Below are 21285 nucleotides of genomic sequence, written 5' to 3' on the forward strand. Positions count from 1 at the left end.
AAATTCATATTTTTGTTCACAGTCAGATATCAATGTTGAAATTTTTACAGCATGTTGCTGTCATATAGGTGTACAAACTGTGCAAAAATCATATTTTTCAATCCCACCTGAGATAACTAACCCCAAACTTTAGAAAAAATGAAAATTTTCAAATTTCATAAATTCATAAAAAATTAAGGAAACATTTGTAAGTGTTCTTGCTCTAAATGAGGCTAGTAGTGTATGATATCTAACTATAGGAAAAAAATAGACTCCCATAAATCACTCCTTGTTTGTTATTTTTTGGCCTAAAAAGTGGATTTTTGAAGATTTGGATACCAAACTTTGGAGGTCATTTTGACTGGTTATTTGTGAATTAAGGGTATTTTGCGTAGCAGACAATGTTGTAGAGGGCGCTTTTCTAAAAACAATCATGTCAATTGCAATGTTGTAACTTAACACAGTGCAGAGATATTCAAATTTTCGACAATGTCTGCAGACTGACAAATTGTCATGAGCCTACAAATAAAAATGGCCGCCATCCAGTAAAGGTGCAAGATAAATTATTTTATAAAACTGTTTTGAACTTCTCAAATATAGGGCAACCAAATATAAAAAAAAATTAAACTATTTAAAAATGGTCAAGCAACCATCACTGCACCACTTCATATGGATTGACCCAAAGGTGAATGTTGTATTTTTGTCATTATTTTTGTCACTGTCAACACTGCTGTTACTAGAAAGAATTTCATCAAATAAAATTGGATAACACTCTTCCTCTGTTATTCGTTTTGGCGAGACATTCTAGATGGAGAAGAAGGGCGATTGTTAGCGTCACTAACCGCACGGAAATCACCAGTGTTGTACAGAAAATTCTATTTGAATAAAAAGTAATGTCGTGTAGATTTATGGAAGGTCAACACATAAATATAAACAAATACTTCCAAAAACAGCTGTATGAAGAAGAGCTACAGAGAGAAATGCATGACACTTCCATGAACAACACAAATAACACATCAAATATCTGCTTGTGTTGTAAACACATGGCAAAAGTACTGCACTGTGATTCTCAAGCATTCTAGTGAAACTTTAGGCAACAGTTAATTGATTAGTTGAGAGAATTACCGCCCCTGGGTGGTAAACTGAGAAAAACATGTGGTTAGCCACAGTGATCAATGCCCCTTCCAAGTGATTACATATGAGGCAGGTTACAAAGTTAAACAGTATTTCCATTTTCACTGTCTGTGTAAGCGGCTTCTCATTATAGAGGATAACAATAGTACACCCACTTAAATAGTCCAACACACTATAAAGAACTATTGTGTTCAAGACAATCTTCAGGTTTACTTTCCTTGGTGTGATGTATAGTTCAAGATTAAATAGGCAAAAACCACCCACAAAATTTGTTGATTGGAGCAGATTTTCGAACTATCACCATGTTTCACAGATAACAAACTGCCAAGAATGAAACAAAGAAACTTAGCACTGAACGTAAATCATATTGGAACTCTACATTTGCATGAGGCTGCAAAAAACCATCATAGATGTCATCTTTATTACTGGAAGGGTCAGAATGTAGACAACCTGCTAATTATAATAGGCCACAGTGAGTATGTTGATAGCACAGATAAATTCAAGACCAGTTTGTAGTTTGGCGGTAGTTCCAGGTAGTGTACAGGAAGCAGCACATGTGCAAATGTAAAACGTCACCAGGCTTAAAAGTAGTGCTGCTGTCACTCAGAACCAAATTTGCTTTACAGGTTAGAAAAACCTTTGGTACACATAGCTAATGTACAGTTTACGGATGTACTGTTTCCTCAGAGACTACATATTTCAAAAGTTATAGCATTATTCAAGAGCACCAACAGGTACTCGGTTGAAAACTACTGATTCCTCTCATCATGCTTCGAAGTCTTCTTTAAGAGATTAATTAAACAGGAAGTCACCAAAACATAAACAGTCACAAATTACTCAATAGTAGAAAACATGGCTTTCAAACAAGTAGAAGCACAAAGACAGTAATTGTGTCTTATACAGATTTAATAATTTGAAACCCAGAAAATAACAAAAGTACTGTAGGGATCACCTCATATCTTTCTGAAGTTTTTGATTCTGTTAGTAACAATTCTTTTAGACAAAGTGGAAGTATTTGATGGGTAGAAAAGTAATGTGGTTCAAATCATAGCCACAAAAGCACGTATTGTGGACTAACATCAACTGATTTAATTTAAAGGCAGACTGGCATTTGAAGTAAAGGAAGCCAAAGTAGGTGCACCAAAAGGTAGTGTGGTAGGCCCTCTCATGTATCCCAATACATAAATTACCTATAGACTTCAGACGTGGCAGCTATGATCATGCACTTCACAGATGACCTGGATTATAGTGTGCAGTGCAAAGGATCTTTCATGTGTATATTTACTGATCAAGTCCACACATTCACAGCACACTAGCAATAAGTTGAAAATGCTAGGAAAAAAAATTGTATTCTATGGAAAATGAATTAATATCAGTATCTTAAACTGATGATGGGGTGTTGGGGGCACAGAAACAAGAAACATACAATCTACAAAACTGTTAGAGATCAAATTATAAATTTTAAGACCAAGTAATGAAACTTTTCCATATACCCAATTCAGCAGATTTTGCCATGGCAATCATTTCATGATATGCAAAGCCGTACAGTTTGAGTACTTCCAGTCCATCGTATATTATACAGTAGTATTCTGGGATAAAACTAATAGTTGCTTCAACAAAATTTATACATAACACGATAGTGCTATTTGAGTCATGTAACACAGCTCTACAAGGGCACACCAGATATTTCTATACGTAAACAAATATATATTGATGATCAGATCTAAACTAGATGATCTACAAAATCACAGCAACTATCATAACTACACGGCACACAACTGCATCCCCTTACGCAGAGCAAGCAAGAACTACTAAAACCCACGGCATATGAGCCACACAATGTCATATTTTATAATGCATTGTCAGCATACATCAAGAGGTTGAAGGAGGAAAAAAGTTTTACAGCAATGTTAAAAACCTTTTAATATTTTTTGTAATTTTTTTCATGCTTTCCATTCTTTCTATACTCTTGGAGATGTGGTTTGTTAATGTCGTCGTCATCATCATCAGGATTTCGTCCAATGTGCTAGGCAAGAACTTTTTGAACAATAAGCCTCCACTGATTTCTGTCCTGGAATAGCTTTCCTCTGTCCACTGCATTTCACGTTACTTCCCTCCTTTTGAGACCTTTGTCTGCCCACCTCTTCCTAGGCCACCCAATTGATCTTTTTCCTGGTACCTCCCTCTCCAAATACTGACGTTAGGTTTGAGTTAGATGCCTTTGCTTCACATGACCTAAACACTTCAGTCTCACAGCATTCAGTCTTTCCTCCATGGTCGCGGTCAGGTGCAACTCTCTCCCTACATACTTATTCCCGACGCGTCTCTCCTGGTTTTACGTAGAGCCGATCTAACAAACTTCATTTCACATACTTGTATTTGACCCTATTCTCTCTTATTAATTATACAGGCCTCCACACTATATGACATTGGCAGGAGATAGATTTTATATGTGGTCTGTTTAGCTCTTGTAGGGACTCCCTTGTCCCTTGTCCCAGATTCAGTTTCATACTTGGTGAAAGAATATGGATTCTTTTGCTACTCTGTTTAAAATTTCTAGTTTGGCACTTCCATGACTTGATATGACAATACCCAGAAAACTAAAACTTTTCACACATTCAATCTGCCCTCCTTCTAGTATGATGTTACGCAGTGTGGGTGTCAAACTCACCTCCTCTGCCACTACCTTGCTCTTGCTCGCACTCAACTTCCATAAACAAAAATATTTCTACGTCAGAAATGTTTACTCAGTTTAAGTGAATGTGTCGGCTTATCAAGATACATCGCTGTGTGTGTGTGTGTGTGTGTGTGTGTGTGTGTGTGTGTTTTCCAGATGCAACTGCATATGCATTAACACAACAAAATGGATCTCATATAAGAAAAGTAGTAAAGTGTTATTACTTAAGTATTGTTGTCTGGAGTTCATGTGTATATGTTCGGAAGCACAATAGAATAAAGTTAAGGTGTTCCAGGAAAATAAATCTTGTGCATGATGAAGGCTGTTTGTAGTCTTTTAATATATGTGACATCATTTGCTGTTTTTTTTTTTCCAAAAACAATGCCATGTCAGATGGCTCAGTATTATGCACTGGACTCTTCTTTTAAAGGAATGGGATTCCAAACTAAGTCCATCCATCCAGTCATCAGTTTTCCGTAGTTCCTTAATTGCTAAAGGTTCAAGTTGGGACGGTTGCAGTGTAAAGTCCACAGCTGATTTCCTGTGCATCACTCCTGTCCAATCCAACTCCAATTTGTAAATTTTGTACATGTATGAAGAGATACCTGTAATGTATCATAGGTGCGCTATGACAAACAATGGAAAAACCTGGACGTATGTTACAGTTTTATGTAAAATTATCGGCATTTTTGCCACTGTAGTGCTAAAAAGAATGTGTCTTTGTCAAAAATAATTGTTGTCCAGGTTTTTATTAGTAAAGTTGGCGAGAACACACAAAAATGAACTGTTTGAGCATACTTGGGGTTAATCGTCACAATGAGGTTATTTGATTTATAGCAAGCAACAGACAGATTCAATGCTTAGTAGACAGTAGTATTGAGAGGTTTCGGCACTGCAGCTCTTAAAAATGCAATTTCTATCTATTTTCCCCATCTTTAAATTACGCAACTTATATTTTCGTAAACCTCTGCTTTATATTCAAATAAATGGAGTGTTGCATTATTTTTTTACCTGTAAAGGTGAGAAGGTGTAATGCCTCGAATTCTGCAGTAATGTGTCTCCTTCAATGAAAAACTGTAAGGCCATGTTCTGGAGAAGAAATAAAATGTCATAAAGATGAAAATCAAGAAACAACGCAAGTTCCCTGGGCATTGCTTTCTGTAGAAAATGAATAACTGTTGTCAAGTACTTCTCTAGGCCATCTCTCCTCTTTTCTATAAAAGCTGGGTCTCTATTCCCAATTACTTTCTTCGGTGGCAAAATGTCCTTCGCTACCCCGTTGTCAGTAACAAGCTTTTCATGCAATTCCACAAAATCGTTGTATCTGTGTTGAACTTTCCACTCAATGTCCCCTACTTTGATATTAATGTGGTAAACAGTGTAATTCTCTGTCTGCTCAACATACGGGATCTTTACAGTTGTTTTGCAACCGTTCAATAGAAAACAGGCCATCGTAGATACTTTATCGTAATCACCGATTTCATTCGTTACAACAGCGTTGCAATACCACGAAGGGCAAAATTACAGTATTTCACTTAACATACGATTACAACTCTTCTGGACATCCACTGTCATATCCAACATAGCTTACATGTATTCCTCTGACATTTGCACATCAACAAGAAAGTTGTTTACGCTCACATCAGAACAAACGTCATCACTTGTTTTGACACGATCGCCAACTCTAGGATGTTAATACACTCAGAGTTCTTTGCACGAGCGCTTTCAGATGTGGGCAACCACGGCCGTGGGGCAACCGTGCAGCGTAATGAGTTATCCGTGATTTCACGTCATTCGAGTGAAAAATTATCCTTTGAATACAACTGAAATTTATTTTAAAAAAAGAATCGTTTTAACGGAAATATCATCACTTTGCATGCAATTTTTTTTCAATTTAATTGCAATGATCGATTCAGTGAGATCTTGCATTCGTAACTCCGCACATGTGGTAACACATAATTTTTCCGATTAGTATCCGTGGAGGGGATCAGTCTTTTTGCGTAGACTACATCATTTAATAGATATTTCCAGCTCCACGCCACGTCATCGTCCCCAACACGACCTCTTTAACAAAGGAATTTGAAGCAGTCCGCATCAATAATCTTTCTACATATACACTGAAGAGCCAAAGAAACTGGTACACCTGCCAAATATCGTATGGGGCCCCGCGAGCACGCAGAAGTGCCGTAATTCGAGGTGGCATGGGCTCGACTAATGGCTGAAGTAATGCTGGAAGGAACTTACACCATGAACTCTGCAGGGCTGCCCATAAACCCGTTAGAGTAAGAGGGGGTGGAGATCGCTTCTGAACAGCACGCTACAAGAGATCCCAGATATGCTAAATAATGTTCACGTCTGGGGAGTTTGGTGGCCAGCAGAAGTGTTGTAACTCAGAAGAGTGTTCCTGGAGCCACTCTGTAGCAAATGTGGACGTATAGGGTGTCGCATTGTCCTGCTGGAATTGCCCAAGTCCGTCGGAATGCACAATGGACATGAATGGATGCAGGTGATCAGACAGGATGCTTACATACGTCACCAGTCAGAGTCGTATCTAGGCGTATCAGTGGTCCAACATCACCCCAAATGCACACACCCCACACCATTACAGAGCCTCCACTAGCTTGGACAGTCCCCTGCTGACATGCAGGTCCATGGACTCGTGAGGTTGTCTCCACACTTGTATATGTCCATCTGCTCCATACAATTTAAAACAAGATTCGTCTGACAAGGCAACATGTTTCCTGTCATTAACAGTCCAATGTCGGTGTAGTTGGGGCTAGGCAAAGCATAAAGCTTTCTGTCATGCAGTCATCAAGGATACACAAGTGGGTGTCCAGCTCCAAAAGCACATATCAATGATGTTTCATTGAATGGTTCGCATGCTGACACTTGTTGATGGCCCAGCAATGAAATCTGCAGCAATTTGCAGAAGGCTTGCACTTCGGTCATGTTGAACAATTCTCTTCAGTTGTCATTGGTCCCATTCTTGGATGATCTTTTTCCAGCCTCAGCGATTTCAGAGATTTGATGTTTTACCGGATTCATGATATTCATGTTACACTTGTAAAATGGTCATACGGGAAAGTCCGCACCATATCAGTACCTCAGATATTCTGCACTCATGCGCCGACTATAATATTGCGTTCAAACTCACTTAAATCTTGATAGCCTGCCATTGTAACAGCAGTAACTGATTTAACAACTGTGCCGCACACTTCTTGTCTTATATAGTAGTTGCCAATCACAGTGCCATATTCTGCCTGTTAACATATCCCTGTATTCGAATATGCATTCCTATACCAGTTTCTTTGGCATTTCAGTGTAGTATACAAAATCAACATATCACTTGACAATTTATGATTAAATTTCCTGATTGGCAGGCTAGGAGACTAGCCGATTGTTTGAAAGAAGCAACAACAGCAATAACCACCCCCTCACAAAATCCAGGTCTCACTGACCCCATACAAACTGTTGGTAAGCTACTAAATACCATAACTGTCTGTGTCAGCTACCCACCATTGAAGATATCATCCGTTTTGTCACCTTAGTACTCTGAAATATTAACTCTTTTGAAACTATCAGTTCCTACAACAAAAACTCTTGGTGCCTGCACATCTTCCATCTCAATACACACGTCACCTATGAGAAAGTCAAGCCCACTTCTTTTACGATCTAAATACTGTACTCATTCAAACATAACCTCTAGCATCTAACACACTGAAATGGTGCAGCAGATGTATAGTATCCTGTACCAAAATATTCCGTCCACTTAAATAACGCTTCCTTACTCATAACCTCAGAAAAGAAGAAATCCGTGTAGGCAACTCCTACTTAGCAATGCCTTCCTCCAATCACATCATTCCATACGTGTTTTCCTTACACCTTACGCTGTATTGACAATCACAAAGCCTCTACAGAGTTATTATTGTCGTCTTTGAAATGACTCTTTCTTCTACCCACCTACCCCTTCCAAATAATCCAACTGAGCACCTCATCTTCACTAACTTTTTTCCAGAACACACTTTAATCCTTGCAACTATCTACATGCACTCTAACCAGCCAGTCTGAGAAACAGCAGAACAGTAGTGGCATCATTTTTATTGACATCCTCAATTGCCATGAAATCTGCACCCCTGCCCATACCTCGGTTCAAGTTCTTCCCAACTCCCCCCCGCCCCTTCCCCTCCCACTCCTAGGGAAAGGAGAAAGCATTGTACAGCCAAGTGTTTCTCTTTCAAGAAAATTATTTAAAAGTCGGTATTATGTATGTTTTTAACATTCAGAACTGGAACTTCCTTGTGGCTATTTACAAGCCATCATTCATCTTCTAAAATACAAAAATACTCCATACCACCAGGTCCAGCCCCCTCTCCCTTCAAAATTTCATAGGGTGTCCTTGACCCTGCTTTCACATGATATGACACAGATACAATCCCTGATACCATTAATGCTTCCCCAAATCTTGCGAGGCAAACTACAGTAGAGATCCTGGTTCCAACGGGGAGTGATCAGCTACAAGTTGGCCACTCTGCTCCTTCATCCTGAATCAGTAGAAGTTGGTAGACACCTGAAGGATACAACCAGTAGGCAATTGTTTTTGGCTACAGCCAAGTTACTTAACTGACAGTACTGCGTGAGGTAGTCATTGTTGACTGCAGTGTTACTTTGTTGTGCTTCACTGTGCTTAGTACTGTTCCCTTTTCTTCCAAAGTGCTTTTAATTGCTGCAATTAAGTTCTATATTAAACATGTCAATATACGAGACAGTTTCATTTATGAACAACATTTAAGCTATTTTTCTTTCCGCGTGTGACTTCTACTTTTGCAAGAACAAGAAGTGCAGTTTAGGATTCCAGCAGCATGGCTTGTTCTCTGCGCATGGATCCTCACCCAGTTGTGGTCTATATTGGGTCATGGTGGCTTCCTCTGCTCCTTGCTCAACCTTACTGAAATCAGTAAACTTACATTTAACACACAATACCCATCTTTCTCCAGATTTGATACTACACATCAGACCAATCCAGACTATTTCCACACAGATTGGAATGTTCATCATGTCCAGATCCACACTAGTATCCTAATTGAAAGCCACAAGTCCATCTTATAAAATCCTGACAACATTCCGCAACACACCATTACAAATGCAGTTACTATTCATATCCCACTCTGAGCTATCACTATGACTCCGACCATCCTTCCAGTATTTTGAAGTATGTTGGATGCTCCAAAATCCAGACAGAAGATGTTTACTAGAAAAAAAGCATTTGCAACATTGGCTTTGTTTCAACCAATGGGGATTTTTTAAACAGGTTTTGGTATTAGAAGTAAAAAGATTGTGACACAAGGTTGCACCACATTGATAGCATACTAAAGTCTTGAAAACCTAACTTTCAGAATTAATGAACTATATTCAAGTTCTTCTGCTATGTCTAACCCTGTTGATGGATTAAATAGCTATTATCTTCTTATAAATGATCCATTGGACCCAGAAGTCATTGTTGGAGAGCAGAAAAGTTTGGTGACACAAGACCGTCTTAAAGTTTAGTTTCAATCCAATGAAATGATTTGCATGAAAATAACGGTGATAATTGTACTTTGTAAAAAATATTTAACTACAGGATTGACTTGTAGAAATGAAACTTCATAACGATAGCATGCTGATGGTGTTGAACCATTTACACAATCTTTATACAATAGTAGTAAAAAGGATCAATCATATTACTAGAGAATAAAAACATAGTTAAACTTGTATTCATTATTATTCAAGTAAGATTACAGAACATAAAGCATGGTGGTCAGAACAATAACAGTGGAAAGAAGAAGACTTATCATTCTTCACTTTTTCTTAAAAAAAGAAATTAAATTAAAATAAAGAAGTAAAATGATACAATCAAAAGCATTAAATCATGACATAGAGATAAATTTTTTTTCAAGCTCTGTCTCTGGCAGAGCAAAGTATAATGATTCTCTACACTGCCCCCTGGAATGACACAGATAATGTCTGTCACAGATTTTGAAAGCACCATTCAATGTTATAACATTTGGGGCTCAATGTTAATTTTTCGCAAAGAATGCTTCATGGTAAGCAGTTACAGTTTATTAATACGAAAGAATTGATTTGTTTGTCATGAGATTTAGGTAAGCCATTTTATCATAATAGATTGCTTGAAGTTTTGCAATAAAACATTAGATGTTGTGACTTAGGGTTAAAGTCTGGAATTATTACCATAGCTATGTTATTCACCAGTCAAACCTGAATAGACTGTATCAGTGTTACAGGTTAAGATTACACAAGCATTATAATACAAAAACAAATCAGCATAAGTATGCATACTACTACTACTTTATTTCTACAACTATTACAAAGTCAACTTCTTTCACCAGCCATGGCCAGACAGATTGCATCACATCTTAGCTATTACATATTAAAATCACTCCTAAGACTAAGTCAGTTTGCGGTTTCTCATATGATGGTATCATGTTGACCAGTCTACAACTCCACTTGTAGAGAAAAATTCATTTACAGAATACAGTGGCCTTTGCTAGATCAAGCACTTCATTCTAGCTCTGATCATCCTCAGTGGCAATGTTCGAACATCTGGTAGTAGGTGGTTGAACACTGTCGGATAACTGTCCAGCATCTTACTTGTGTGACCGCTTGCAACATCAATGTCAGCCTTATTTTGTGTGTCGTAGTTGAAAATCTCTTGTCTCTTGCAGAAGAATCCTTGATTTTCTTTTATATGGACGAGATTGTCATTACTTCCAACAGCTCAAAAATGGGTCTACAGTGGTCAAATTTCTTGTTGGAAGATATTGTTCTTACAGCATTCTTTTGCAGAACCAATATGTTTTTACTTCCTAAAGAGTGTCCCTACATCAGCAACCATATGTGATGTGGCTGTGGAACAGTGTATAACATATTTTGATTAGGTACTGATTTGTTATCAGACATTTGAGCTTCTTGAGGAGATAAATCACTCTTGTGAGCTTAGAACATGCATGTGCAGTGTGTTTGGTCCATGTCAGCTTATTGTCAGTTGTGATTCCCAGGAGTTTGACACAATCAACAATTGATACGAGTCCACAGTCACCAAGGCTGCATACTATTTTCTGGGTTTTATCTTCATGAAATTTCATTTTGTTTGCTTTGAACCACTTTTTGGCTACTTCGAACAAAATTTCAGTATCCTTTAGTGCCTCAAGTGAATTTCTACCCTTAGTCATTAGTGTTGTATCATCTGTAAAGAGCAGGGTATGGCCATCACTTAAGTCATTGACAAATATTAAAAAGAGCAGAGGGCCAAGTACAGAGTGCTGCAGTACACAGTGTTCAAGTGCCATTTCATGAGACACTGCTCCCTGTAACGTCTAGTCTGCTGTCACTCACAATATCATCAGCCAGTATACTGAAAAGCTAGCATATGCACCTGGACCCACAACCTGTAATCAGGCACACTAAATGAAGCTCTATTATAAGTCTGTTTGTAGAGTGTTTATTTAAATATGTAATAGTTTACACTCAATGTCATACAACATTAATGCACACACAGGATGCAAATAAAAACAGAAGCATCTGAAAAATGGAAGTTAAGACAAACCATAGAGAAACAGCACCGCTCGTTAAAGCAACATTAACATTGCACCACTAGCACTTCAGTCATAAGGTCATGCACAAGTCCTTCCTGAGTGTTACTATTGCTCATGTTGGTTGACTATGGTTCCCCATTTGAGGATTCCACCTACTGTTACTGTTGTCGTTCTGCTGGTACCTATTACCATTACCACAGTAGCCACGGTGATATCTGTTATCGTTTCTTCTCTTCCTATTAAAATTTGCCTGTGCACTATGCAGCAGGGGTGACACTGGATGCATCACAAAATTGACACATCATCTCTTGTCTTTCCTGTGATTGCAAGATTGTGTATGTGGTGGACAGGACTGAGCCAACTCATCATTGTTATTGTCGTTGCTAATGTAAATGTGAAGTGCTCAAGATTGGTCTCTGGAACATAGACTAATTTTCCCCTTAGGTCCAGGGCCAATTTTGTATTTAATATTTGCTGAATATCCCTATGTGTTACAAGCTCATCCTAACACCATGTCTTATTCAGGTACTTCTCATAATACTTGTGTAGACTTCCTTGCCTACCATTAAATATTTCCTAATGGAGCCTTTCCTGCACACAACTGGACCAGTTAACTGATAAGAATTCCTTCTCAAACTGTTTCTAAGTTCGACAGTTTTCACTGGTCTTGGCTGCCCAAAGGGCGGCTTCTCCCTGAACAAAGCCTATAGTGAAGTGGATCTTTTGCTGATCTGTCCACAACCTTGGTGACATGCCATTAAATGAGGTGATGAAAATGACAGGATGAATACCTTTTTTGTCAGGGGCAATAAAGTTGAAATTGTCTGTGATTTAATAAGCTCTCACCTAACACAATAGTTGGCAACAGAGGTACCGTCCCCACCCAACGTGGTACATGGTTAGGTGACATACCTGTGTGATTTATATCAGTTTATATCATTACTATACCTTCCCTCATCTGATATAGGACTATTATTTTCATCACGTTTCCCATCAACAGGTGGTGGTGTAACATTTACTTCCTGCTTAATCACTGATTGTTGGATGTTACTATCTGGTGACATGACAGTATGTAGTCACTGCAGTACATTTTAGCTTAGTGCAGTTTTAATTTGGTTTAATTCTGTGTTAAATACTTCTCCCAAAGTGCCCCCCTGTGATGACACCTCAGTGACTTTGCTCAACAACACATGGTAGTTTTGAATCTGTTCTTTCATTTGTATTTGTTTTCTTACTTGAGACTCATTTGTAAAATTCTTTATAAAAACTTTTCTTTGTCTATCAAACTGAATTTTTATCAATTTTTATCTTTGTCCCTTGCTCAATAGCAAAATAATTTACTTTTATGTCTATAATTATGGAAATAATCAATAGGCAGAGAGTGTATACTGGTGATACACACTATCCTGTTGCAGAGCATGCTCTACAGCATGGCAGTTGTGACCTCAGTGTGTATTTCACTACATGTGCTGTCTGGATTCTTCCTCCAGACAACAGATTCTCAGAACTCCACAGGTAGATGCTAGTACTACAACATGTGCTTGGTTTTGCTACCCACCTGGCCTCAATTTACATTAATTCCTTCTGTCTCAGATTTTACTCACAGTAACTACTTCTTTCTTCACTCCATTGTAGTTTTCTACATCTTTAATTTTCTGACATGTCTAGTTTTCACTGTCCCCTTCCCAAATATGTTATGTACAATGCACTTAGCTTTTCATCCTTATTAACTCATGCACAATGTTTTAGTGGTAATCTCTGTCTTGCACATTACCCTGTCATCCACCTTTAAGCTCTCAGGATTTCAGATCTGATATGGTGCAGTCCCTAACAATCAGTCTTTCCTTCTCATCCCATATGGCAAGTCTCCCCTGAGCCAGAGTTCTGGGTGACTTTTCCAAACACTACCCCTTTTCCTAAACTTCTCCAGTTCCTTTCTTCTCACCCTTCTTTCTTCCCCTTCATCCCATCTGCCAAAAGAAGGAGCTACTGGCTCTGAAAGCTTGCACGTGTAAAACTTATTTTTTTGTATGTATGTTCTCCTGCTGCTGCTTGGCGAGTAGATTTTTTATCTATCCCATTACATTACTTTTATATCTAGATTACTAACAGATTCCTTTATTTGCATTCATCAAATAATTCTTGTATTGCAGCAGGTATATTTTGACATGCAGTTTTCAATGTTGTAATTTCACTTGTCAAGGCACTTTGCTGTGCTGACAGATTTGTCAAATTTAGATGACATGTCATTTTATTGTAAGGTTAAATTTATTATAATTTAAATTATACTTAGTAATTTATTTTAATTTCATTTATAATTTATTTTATAATAATATAATTTATTTCATTATTTATAAATTTAATAATTTGTATTATATTTATTATAATTGATTAACATTTTGTTTTGTTGTAATGTTAAAGTTGATACATTATTTGTTAAGTTTGTTGGATTAGATGACAGATCATTATGTTTAGTGGACATTTCATTATGCAATTCATTTGACAGTTGGCTTCATGCTCTTTATTTACCTATAATGAGAGTTATTCAGCAATTGCTTTCTACATTTCCTCTAACCTATGCCACAAGACAGCATAGCAGTCTTGTGTTGGGCTAGAGGTTGGTGGTGGTGGTGGTTAGTGTTTAACGTCCCGTCGACAACGAGGTCATTAGAGACGGAGCGCAAGCTCGGGTTAGGGAAGGATTGGGAAGGAAATCGGCCGTGCCCTTTCAAAGGAACCACCCCGGCATAAAGCTAGAGGTTGGACTAATTTCCTTGTTCCCAGCATTAGATCCCATTTCATTTGCTGAAATATCAACATTCTCAATGCCCACATCAGCAAATTCATTATCACCAGCATTCGATTCTGCCTTGTCTCGTGTTTCAGTTTCCTCTTTTGTGGGCTGTATATTTTTACCATATCATAAAAGGTGGCTGAATTCATCTGTTTGAAATCACATATCTTAATCTAATATCAGCATACAAATAACAATATTGCTGAGTGTGAATGTTCGGGAAAGCTGGCATTAATTGGTTGAAACAACAAACAAGTGGTGCTCCATTGCATGCTCTTATAATTCAAAGTCAGCCATCTTGTACCAACCAAATTCACTATTGTTAAGATTAGTTGCTGAAAAAATTCTAAATTATCCATATACCAAACAAAATTGGACATTGAATGATTACAGATGTCCAGCAAACCTAGGGGAATAAACAATGTTACCCTCATCTTTTGTTTTATGCCGTAACAAAGATCACTCCACAATTTTTCTGAAAAAGTTGTGTTTGCTGGTAAATGCTTTTTGGGCTCACAGTTGTTGATTTTGATTTTCTTTTTGTAAACAGCTTTTTCTTCAGCTGCTCATTACTTTTTGTAAACAGCTTTTTCTTCAGCTGCTCATCAATTTTACTATTACTCACCAATTTTATGTTGCAGCAATGTAGGAGAAGAGAGATGCTACTTACTGTAAAGAAGACATGTCCAGTTGGTCAAGTTGCAGACAGGCACAATTACAAAACTCTCACATATAGCTTCCAGCCACAGCCTTCATCAGTTAAAAAAAATTTTAAAAATGCCAGCAGCAATCTGGAGGGGGTGGGGGAGGGGAAGGGGAAGAGATAGGAGTGTACCGTTGGGGAGAGACACGAACACTGTCTGGTGGAGTGTGCAGGGACAAGACTGCCAACAGGCACAGTGTCAAGAGGTTGTGGGGCAGAGAGGTGGGTAAAAAAGGGACAAAAAAGGGGGGGGGAGTGGGGAGAAATGGGCATATACATTGGCAAATGGCTACAAGTAAACAGGGGTGGAGATGAGATGGGGAGGAGATGATAAGACAGAGGGGTGGAAACTGTTGGGTGGATGGCAGGGGGACAGTATGTTACCATAGGTTAAGGCTGGGATAACTATGGGAGCGGAGAATGTATTGTAAGGATAACTCCCATCTGCGCAGTTCAGAGAAGCTGGTGGTGGAGCGAAGGACGCATATGGCTCGAGTAGGGAAGCTGCCATTGAAATCAAGTGTGTTATGTTCAGCTGCATGTTGTGCCACATGTTGGTCTATCTTGCTCTTGGCCACAGTTTGGAAGTGGCCCACCAACATAAAAAGCTGTGCAATGATTACAGCAGAGCTGGTAAATGACATGGCTGCTTTCACAGGTGGTCTGGCCCCTGATGGGCTAGGATAAACCTGTGACAGGACTGGAATAGGAAGTGCTGGGGGGGGGGGGGGGGATGGATTGGGCAGGTTTTGCACCTGGGTCTTCCACAGGGATACGGTCCTTGTGGCAAGGGGTTGGGATTGGAAGTGGCATAGAGATGAACTAGGATGGAGTGGAGGTTGGGTGGGCAATGGAAAACCTCTTTAGGAGGGGAAGTATCTCAGATAGAATGTCCCTCATTTCAAGGCATGATGACAGGTAATCAAAGCACTGATGAGGGATGTAGTTCAGTTTTTCCAGTCCAGGGTGGTACTGGGTGACGAAGAGATACTCCTTTGTGTCTGGTTTTGGGGGTGGTGGGAGAGGAGAAATGACATGGGAGATCTGTTTGTGCACCAGGTCTGGGGGATAGTGCCTGTCTGTGAATGTCTTGGTGAGACCCTCATCACGCTGAGCAAGGGAGTTTCTGTCACTACAGATACACCATCCCTGGGTAGCCAGGCTATATGGGAGGGATTTTTTTGGTGTGAAAGGGGTGACAGCTGTCAAAATGCAGGTACTGCCAGTGTTTGGTGGGTCTAATATGGACAGAGGTGCGGATGGAGCCATTAGAGAGAATAAGGTCAATGTCTAGGAATGTGACACACTGGACTGACAAGGACCAGGTGAAGTGGATGGGAGAGAAGATATTGTGATATTGAGAGAATGAAGATAGGGTGTCTTGGCCCAGAGTCAAGATCATGAAGATATCAACTAATCTGAACCAGACTTGGGGTTTGGCAGTTTGGGTGGCTAGGAAGGTCTCCTCTAGATGGCCTATAAACAGGTTGACATAGAAGGGTGCCATATGGGTGCCCATGGCTGTGCTGTGGATTTTTTTGCATACCTTCCCCTAAAAGAAGAAGCAGTTGTGTGCTAGAATAAAGTTAGTAAGGCGTATGTCCTCATCGTCACCCATTACCACCCCGGACTTGAACAACTGAACCATGTCCTTCACCAAGGCTTTGGTTACCTATTATCATGCCCTGAACTGAGGGACATCCTACCTGAGATCCTTACCACCCCTCCTAAAGTGGTGTTCCATTGCCCATCGAACCTCCACAACATCCTAGTCCATCCCTATGCCACTCCAAATCACAATGCCTTGCCACAAGAATCACATCCCTGTGGAAAACCTTGGTACAAGACCTGCCCCTTCCACACACCCAGCACTTCATATTCCAGTCCTGTCAAAGGTTTATCCTATCCCATCCAGGGCCGGGTCACCTGTGAAAGCAGATGCCATTTGCCAGCTCTGCTGCAATCAATGCAAAGCTTTTTATATTGGTATGACTACCAACCAGATGTCCACCAGGATGAACGGCCACTGTAAAACTTTGGCCAAGAGCAAAGTAGACCACCCTTTGGGACAAAATGTAGCTGAACTTGATTTCAATGGCTGCTTCACTACCAGAGTCATGTGGATCCTCCCCTCCACCACCAGCTTTTCTGAACCACACAGATGAGCCTTAGCCTTATAATACATTCTTCACTTCCGTAATTATTCTGGCCTCAGCCTATGGTAACATACTGTCAGACACTCCCCACCCAACAGTTTCCACCCCTCTGTCCTGTCACCTCCTTCCAATTCTCACCCTCTTTGTTTACCACACACTGCCAATGCACCAGCCTTTCTTTCCCCTCTCCTCTGTTTGCTCCATTTTCCTCACTTCCCTGTCCCACAATCTCCTGATGCTACACATGTTGGCATTCTAATCCCTGCACACTCCACCAGATCACTTCTCTCTCCACCCAATGTTATCCCTTCCCCCCCTCTGCCCCCTCCAGATTGCTGCTTCCATCCCACAGGATTCTGGCCCGAGCTGCCAGAGTTGGCAGTCATATTTGCATGATGTGTACTTGTTTGTGTGAATGAATGGTGTGTGTTTCTCTTTTTGTGACAAAGGCTGTGGCTGAAATCTTATGTGTAAATTCTTTTAATTGAGCCTGTCTGCAACTTAACATGTCATCACTATGGTAGGCACCAAGATTGTATATGTTTTGTGTATTTACAAATTATATACATAATGTGTCTGAGATGTCCTGTACTGTTGGACTCAAAGGTCAAAGAGCAAATACATAAATATTCTGTGCAGGCTTTGTGTATTTTATTTCATTTTTTATGATGTTCTAAACTTTTTTCAGTTTCTTATTTGAAGGGCTTATTTCAATAGTGGTACAAGTCCATTTTTGTTCATTTTGAGATACAGAGTCCTAAAGTTAAAAGAGCACTGAAAAATCTGCAGTTGGGATACCAGAAATATTCAAGCATACGGCTTCTTGCTAGAGATGAACCTTTCTTTCTGTTTGTTTGGATCATTGATTTCAGATGCATTATAGGCAGAAAAGTGGAGGTAATGGACTTGTACCACTATTGGTAAGCCCTTCATTTGATCTGCTATTTTTTAGTACAACACATCTTCTTATAACATTACACAGCCAAAGGTTACACATTCCTCTATTTCATTGTATTTGTGTTGGTTTTAGTCTCTCTTAAGGTGCAATGGATATCATAGTGTTATCTCAAAGTAACCAAAATTTCTGACATGTTTCGTTTAACTGAAAAATTTCTTTTCACTGGTATGGTTGCAGATTATCTAAAATATCCAACAGAGATTTCTTTTATCATTTTTATACGCATAATTTGCAAGTGACAGGGTATTAACAATGAAAAACAAATTGATGATATTCTTCAATATTTGTTTATTTTTGATCCAGTTTTCAGATTACAGGACAATCATCAGACATTAACAAACTGAAACTGATGTACAGAACTCCTTATCGGATAATATTAAAATATTCTGTGTGCACACAGAATACTGTGGTGCTTTCCAGAAGTGCACTGCGAATTGTAATGCCCATAAACAGATTTTTTTTGCATAATTCATTGCATTAATGAGCAAAGTATTGGATATAAATTATATATGTTTGAATTGTCACAGTTATTTTTTAAAGTTGATTCTGTGAAAGCAAGGGCTAGAAGCTTATAACATTCTACATGCAGTCTTTTAATTTGTATGCAGTTTTCATTGAAGATGACATTTACATTTGCAAATCTTCTAAGTGATGTAGTATCTCATGATATTAGCAGTACACACATGTAACCTCTCTGATCCATATTTTTCTATTCGCCATTCTCTTGCAAATTTTGTGCTTTTTGTTACCTTCCTTTACCTAATGTTCCTGCATTCTTGCATTGGAGAATAACTGTTAATTTTCTTGTTAAGGTACATGTACAATTGTGTATGTGGATCACCTATCAAATCACATTTATGTCTCATGAGACAAAGTGAGACTTACCCCACTTATTTAAGACTTTAATATCAGTATGTAACTTCTGGCCATTAAAATTGCAATACCTTGAAGATGATGTGCAACAAATATTGAAATGGCATGACACGTACAATATGCTTGGATATGCAAATGATAAGCATTTTACCACAATTGCACAATGTCGTAAGAGTAATGACCTCTACATTCTGTATGTAAGGAAAGATTATGCCATGGGTTACTCATTCAGAAATCGCATTTGAATGCTGTTGGTTTGTTAGAAGGCAGTGTCATTTTATGTAAGAAGGAGAAACATCTACCAGCACACCAAAATTTAATAATGGCAGGATCATAAGCTTGTCATGACTGTGATTTATCATCCCACAATATTCCTGCTTGCTTTGATTAGGATAAACAACTGTCACGAGACTGTATCAATGGGTTCAGGAGGGTCACAATCAGTACCATGCAGGATCTCAACATCCCCAAGTGACTAACACCTGAGAGGAGAGGCATATTGTTCACTTGCCATGCTGACCATACATCCACATCATCTGTCTTATATCCAAAAATGGACTTGTTTGCAGGGAGACAGACTTCTGTACAGACATCTGGGGCACCATAGACTGTCAGCATGGCAACTATACTGGAAACAGAAGTGACACCATATTGTCCTTTCAGATAAGTTCACAGTGGTCATATCTGTGTGGGGAGGCTCTGAGAAGAGTGAATGTTGCCAGGCTGCATTCCTCACGGTCACAATGACCTGGCCCAGCACTGGGCGCATGACAGTACGGAGTGCCACTGGCTGCAGAACATAACCATCTCTATTCTATTAAGTTCAGGGATTGAAGCCAGATCATGTTGACTTCTTGCCACAATACTTTGGCTGGACAGTGGCAAGTATGCCAGGAAAACTTCAAGAATCACATGATCATATCTGTTTGCACAGCCAATAGTTTTAACAGCAGCCATTGCAGTTGCAACATTAATAATGGCGGATGCGATGTATTTTTGAGGTCTCTGAGATCTTTTCTGTCAACAAGGTAACACATGACCAAATGTTGCCCATGATGTCCTCGCCTACGTCAATACAAAGGATGGCTGACTGTTGCTTTAGCCAACACACTCCAAATCTGTCACTCATTGAAGACAACTGAGTATGGATTGCCAAGAAACTGGCATGCCATGACTGCCACTCACTACAGTTGATGCATTCCATCATTGATTTGAAGAAGCATGGAATTACATACCCATACCTGTCATCAAAGACAGGTCAGAGCCACTGTTGCTTCCAAATGTGGCTGGCCTATCTACTGAATTTTGCACCTGTATACTCTTAAATTACCAACAAATTTAATCATATATTCTTTCTACTGTACTTATACACAGAATAAGTAAAATTTCATGATGTGCTATCCTTCCTGGTGTTGCATTTCTAATGGCTAGTGGGAAACGTATTCTAAAAGTATAGCTGATTTACATATGCATGATAAGTCACCAATATTATGTTTTGTAGTCTAAAGTGTCAACTGTAGTCAGCCTTACATTTATACTTTAACTTTGCCTTTCTTCTAACAGAGAGAAAGCTTTATGCAGGTGTTCAAAACTGCAGATGTTTGAGGGTACTTAATGTTGTCACATTTAATGTTTTCAATAATTAGCTTTTTAATCAGCCTTCTATCTGTTTCATTGGGGCCCCAACAATGATATTAACACTGGGTTTTATAAATCAAGGAAAAATTACAAATATAAATATAACTGACAAATCGTGTGGAACATGTGATAAAACATACCCAAAATACAGAATGCACATATAGGCTAAACAAAATATGAAAACAATGATCATATAAAGAGTTATGTTGTAAAATGGAAAATACAGAATGGATACTCTCTCTCTCTCTCTCTCTCTGTCTCTCTCATGCAAACGCAACTCACACACACGAGATCACAGTCTCTGGTAGCTGAAGCCAGACTGGCAGTCTGGCATCAGCTGCCAGAGACTGTGATCTGATGCCAGACTGCCAGTCTGGCTTCAGCTACCAGAGACTGTGATCTTGTGTGTGTGTGTGTGTGGTGTGTGTGTGTGTGTGTGTGTGTGTGTGTTTTTGATAAAGGCCTTGTTGGCCAATGCTATATGGTGAGTTATGTTGTAACTCAGAACATAGACAGCACACAAATGTGTCATTTTGGTGTTGAAAATTAACATAAACAAGGTACAGATATCACAAGCAGCAGTGCACCACATTCAGTGGTGTGGGATGTCTTTAAGGGTATATATGGGAGCTCCTTAGGAAGTGAATGCCACTTTTCTTGCAGAGGTGTTCCCAGGAGATCAACTGTTGTAATAATGTAAGTAATCACATTTGCACCAGCATAAGGACAGGGATAAAATTCAAGGACTTCATCTCTGTATAACTGTTACTTTACCACTTGGAAC

At 39.1% G+C, this 21285-nt stretch overlaps 1 protein-coding gene across 2 annotated transcripts in view; it reads right to left on the bottom strand.

Moving 5' to 3' along the window:
* Positions 1 to 5462, bottom strand: part of LOC126412090 (nischarin) — a 210214-nt gene extending 204752 nt beyond the window's left edge. For both annotated transcript variants that reach the window (XM_050081506.1, XM_050081507.1), the window contains exon 1: positions 4802 to 5462. In XM_050081506.1, the coding sequence (XP_049937463.1) occupies positions 4802 to 5242 (441 nt within the window). In that variant the 5' untranslated portion in view covers positions 5243 to 5462. The remainder of the gene's footprint in view (positions 1 to 4801) is intronic.
* Between the last annotated feature and the right edge of the window lie 15823 nt (positions 5463 to 21285).

Source organism: Schistocerca serialis, chromosome 7 (assembly GCF_023864345.2).
Source record: "Schistocerca serialis cubense isolate TAMUIC-IGC-003099 chromosome 7, iqSchSeri2.2, whole genome shotgun sequence".
Lineage (NCBI taxonomy): Eukaryota > Metazoa > Arthropoda > Insecta > Orthoptera > Acrididae > Schistocerca > Schistocerca serialis.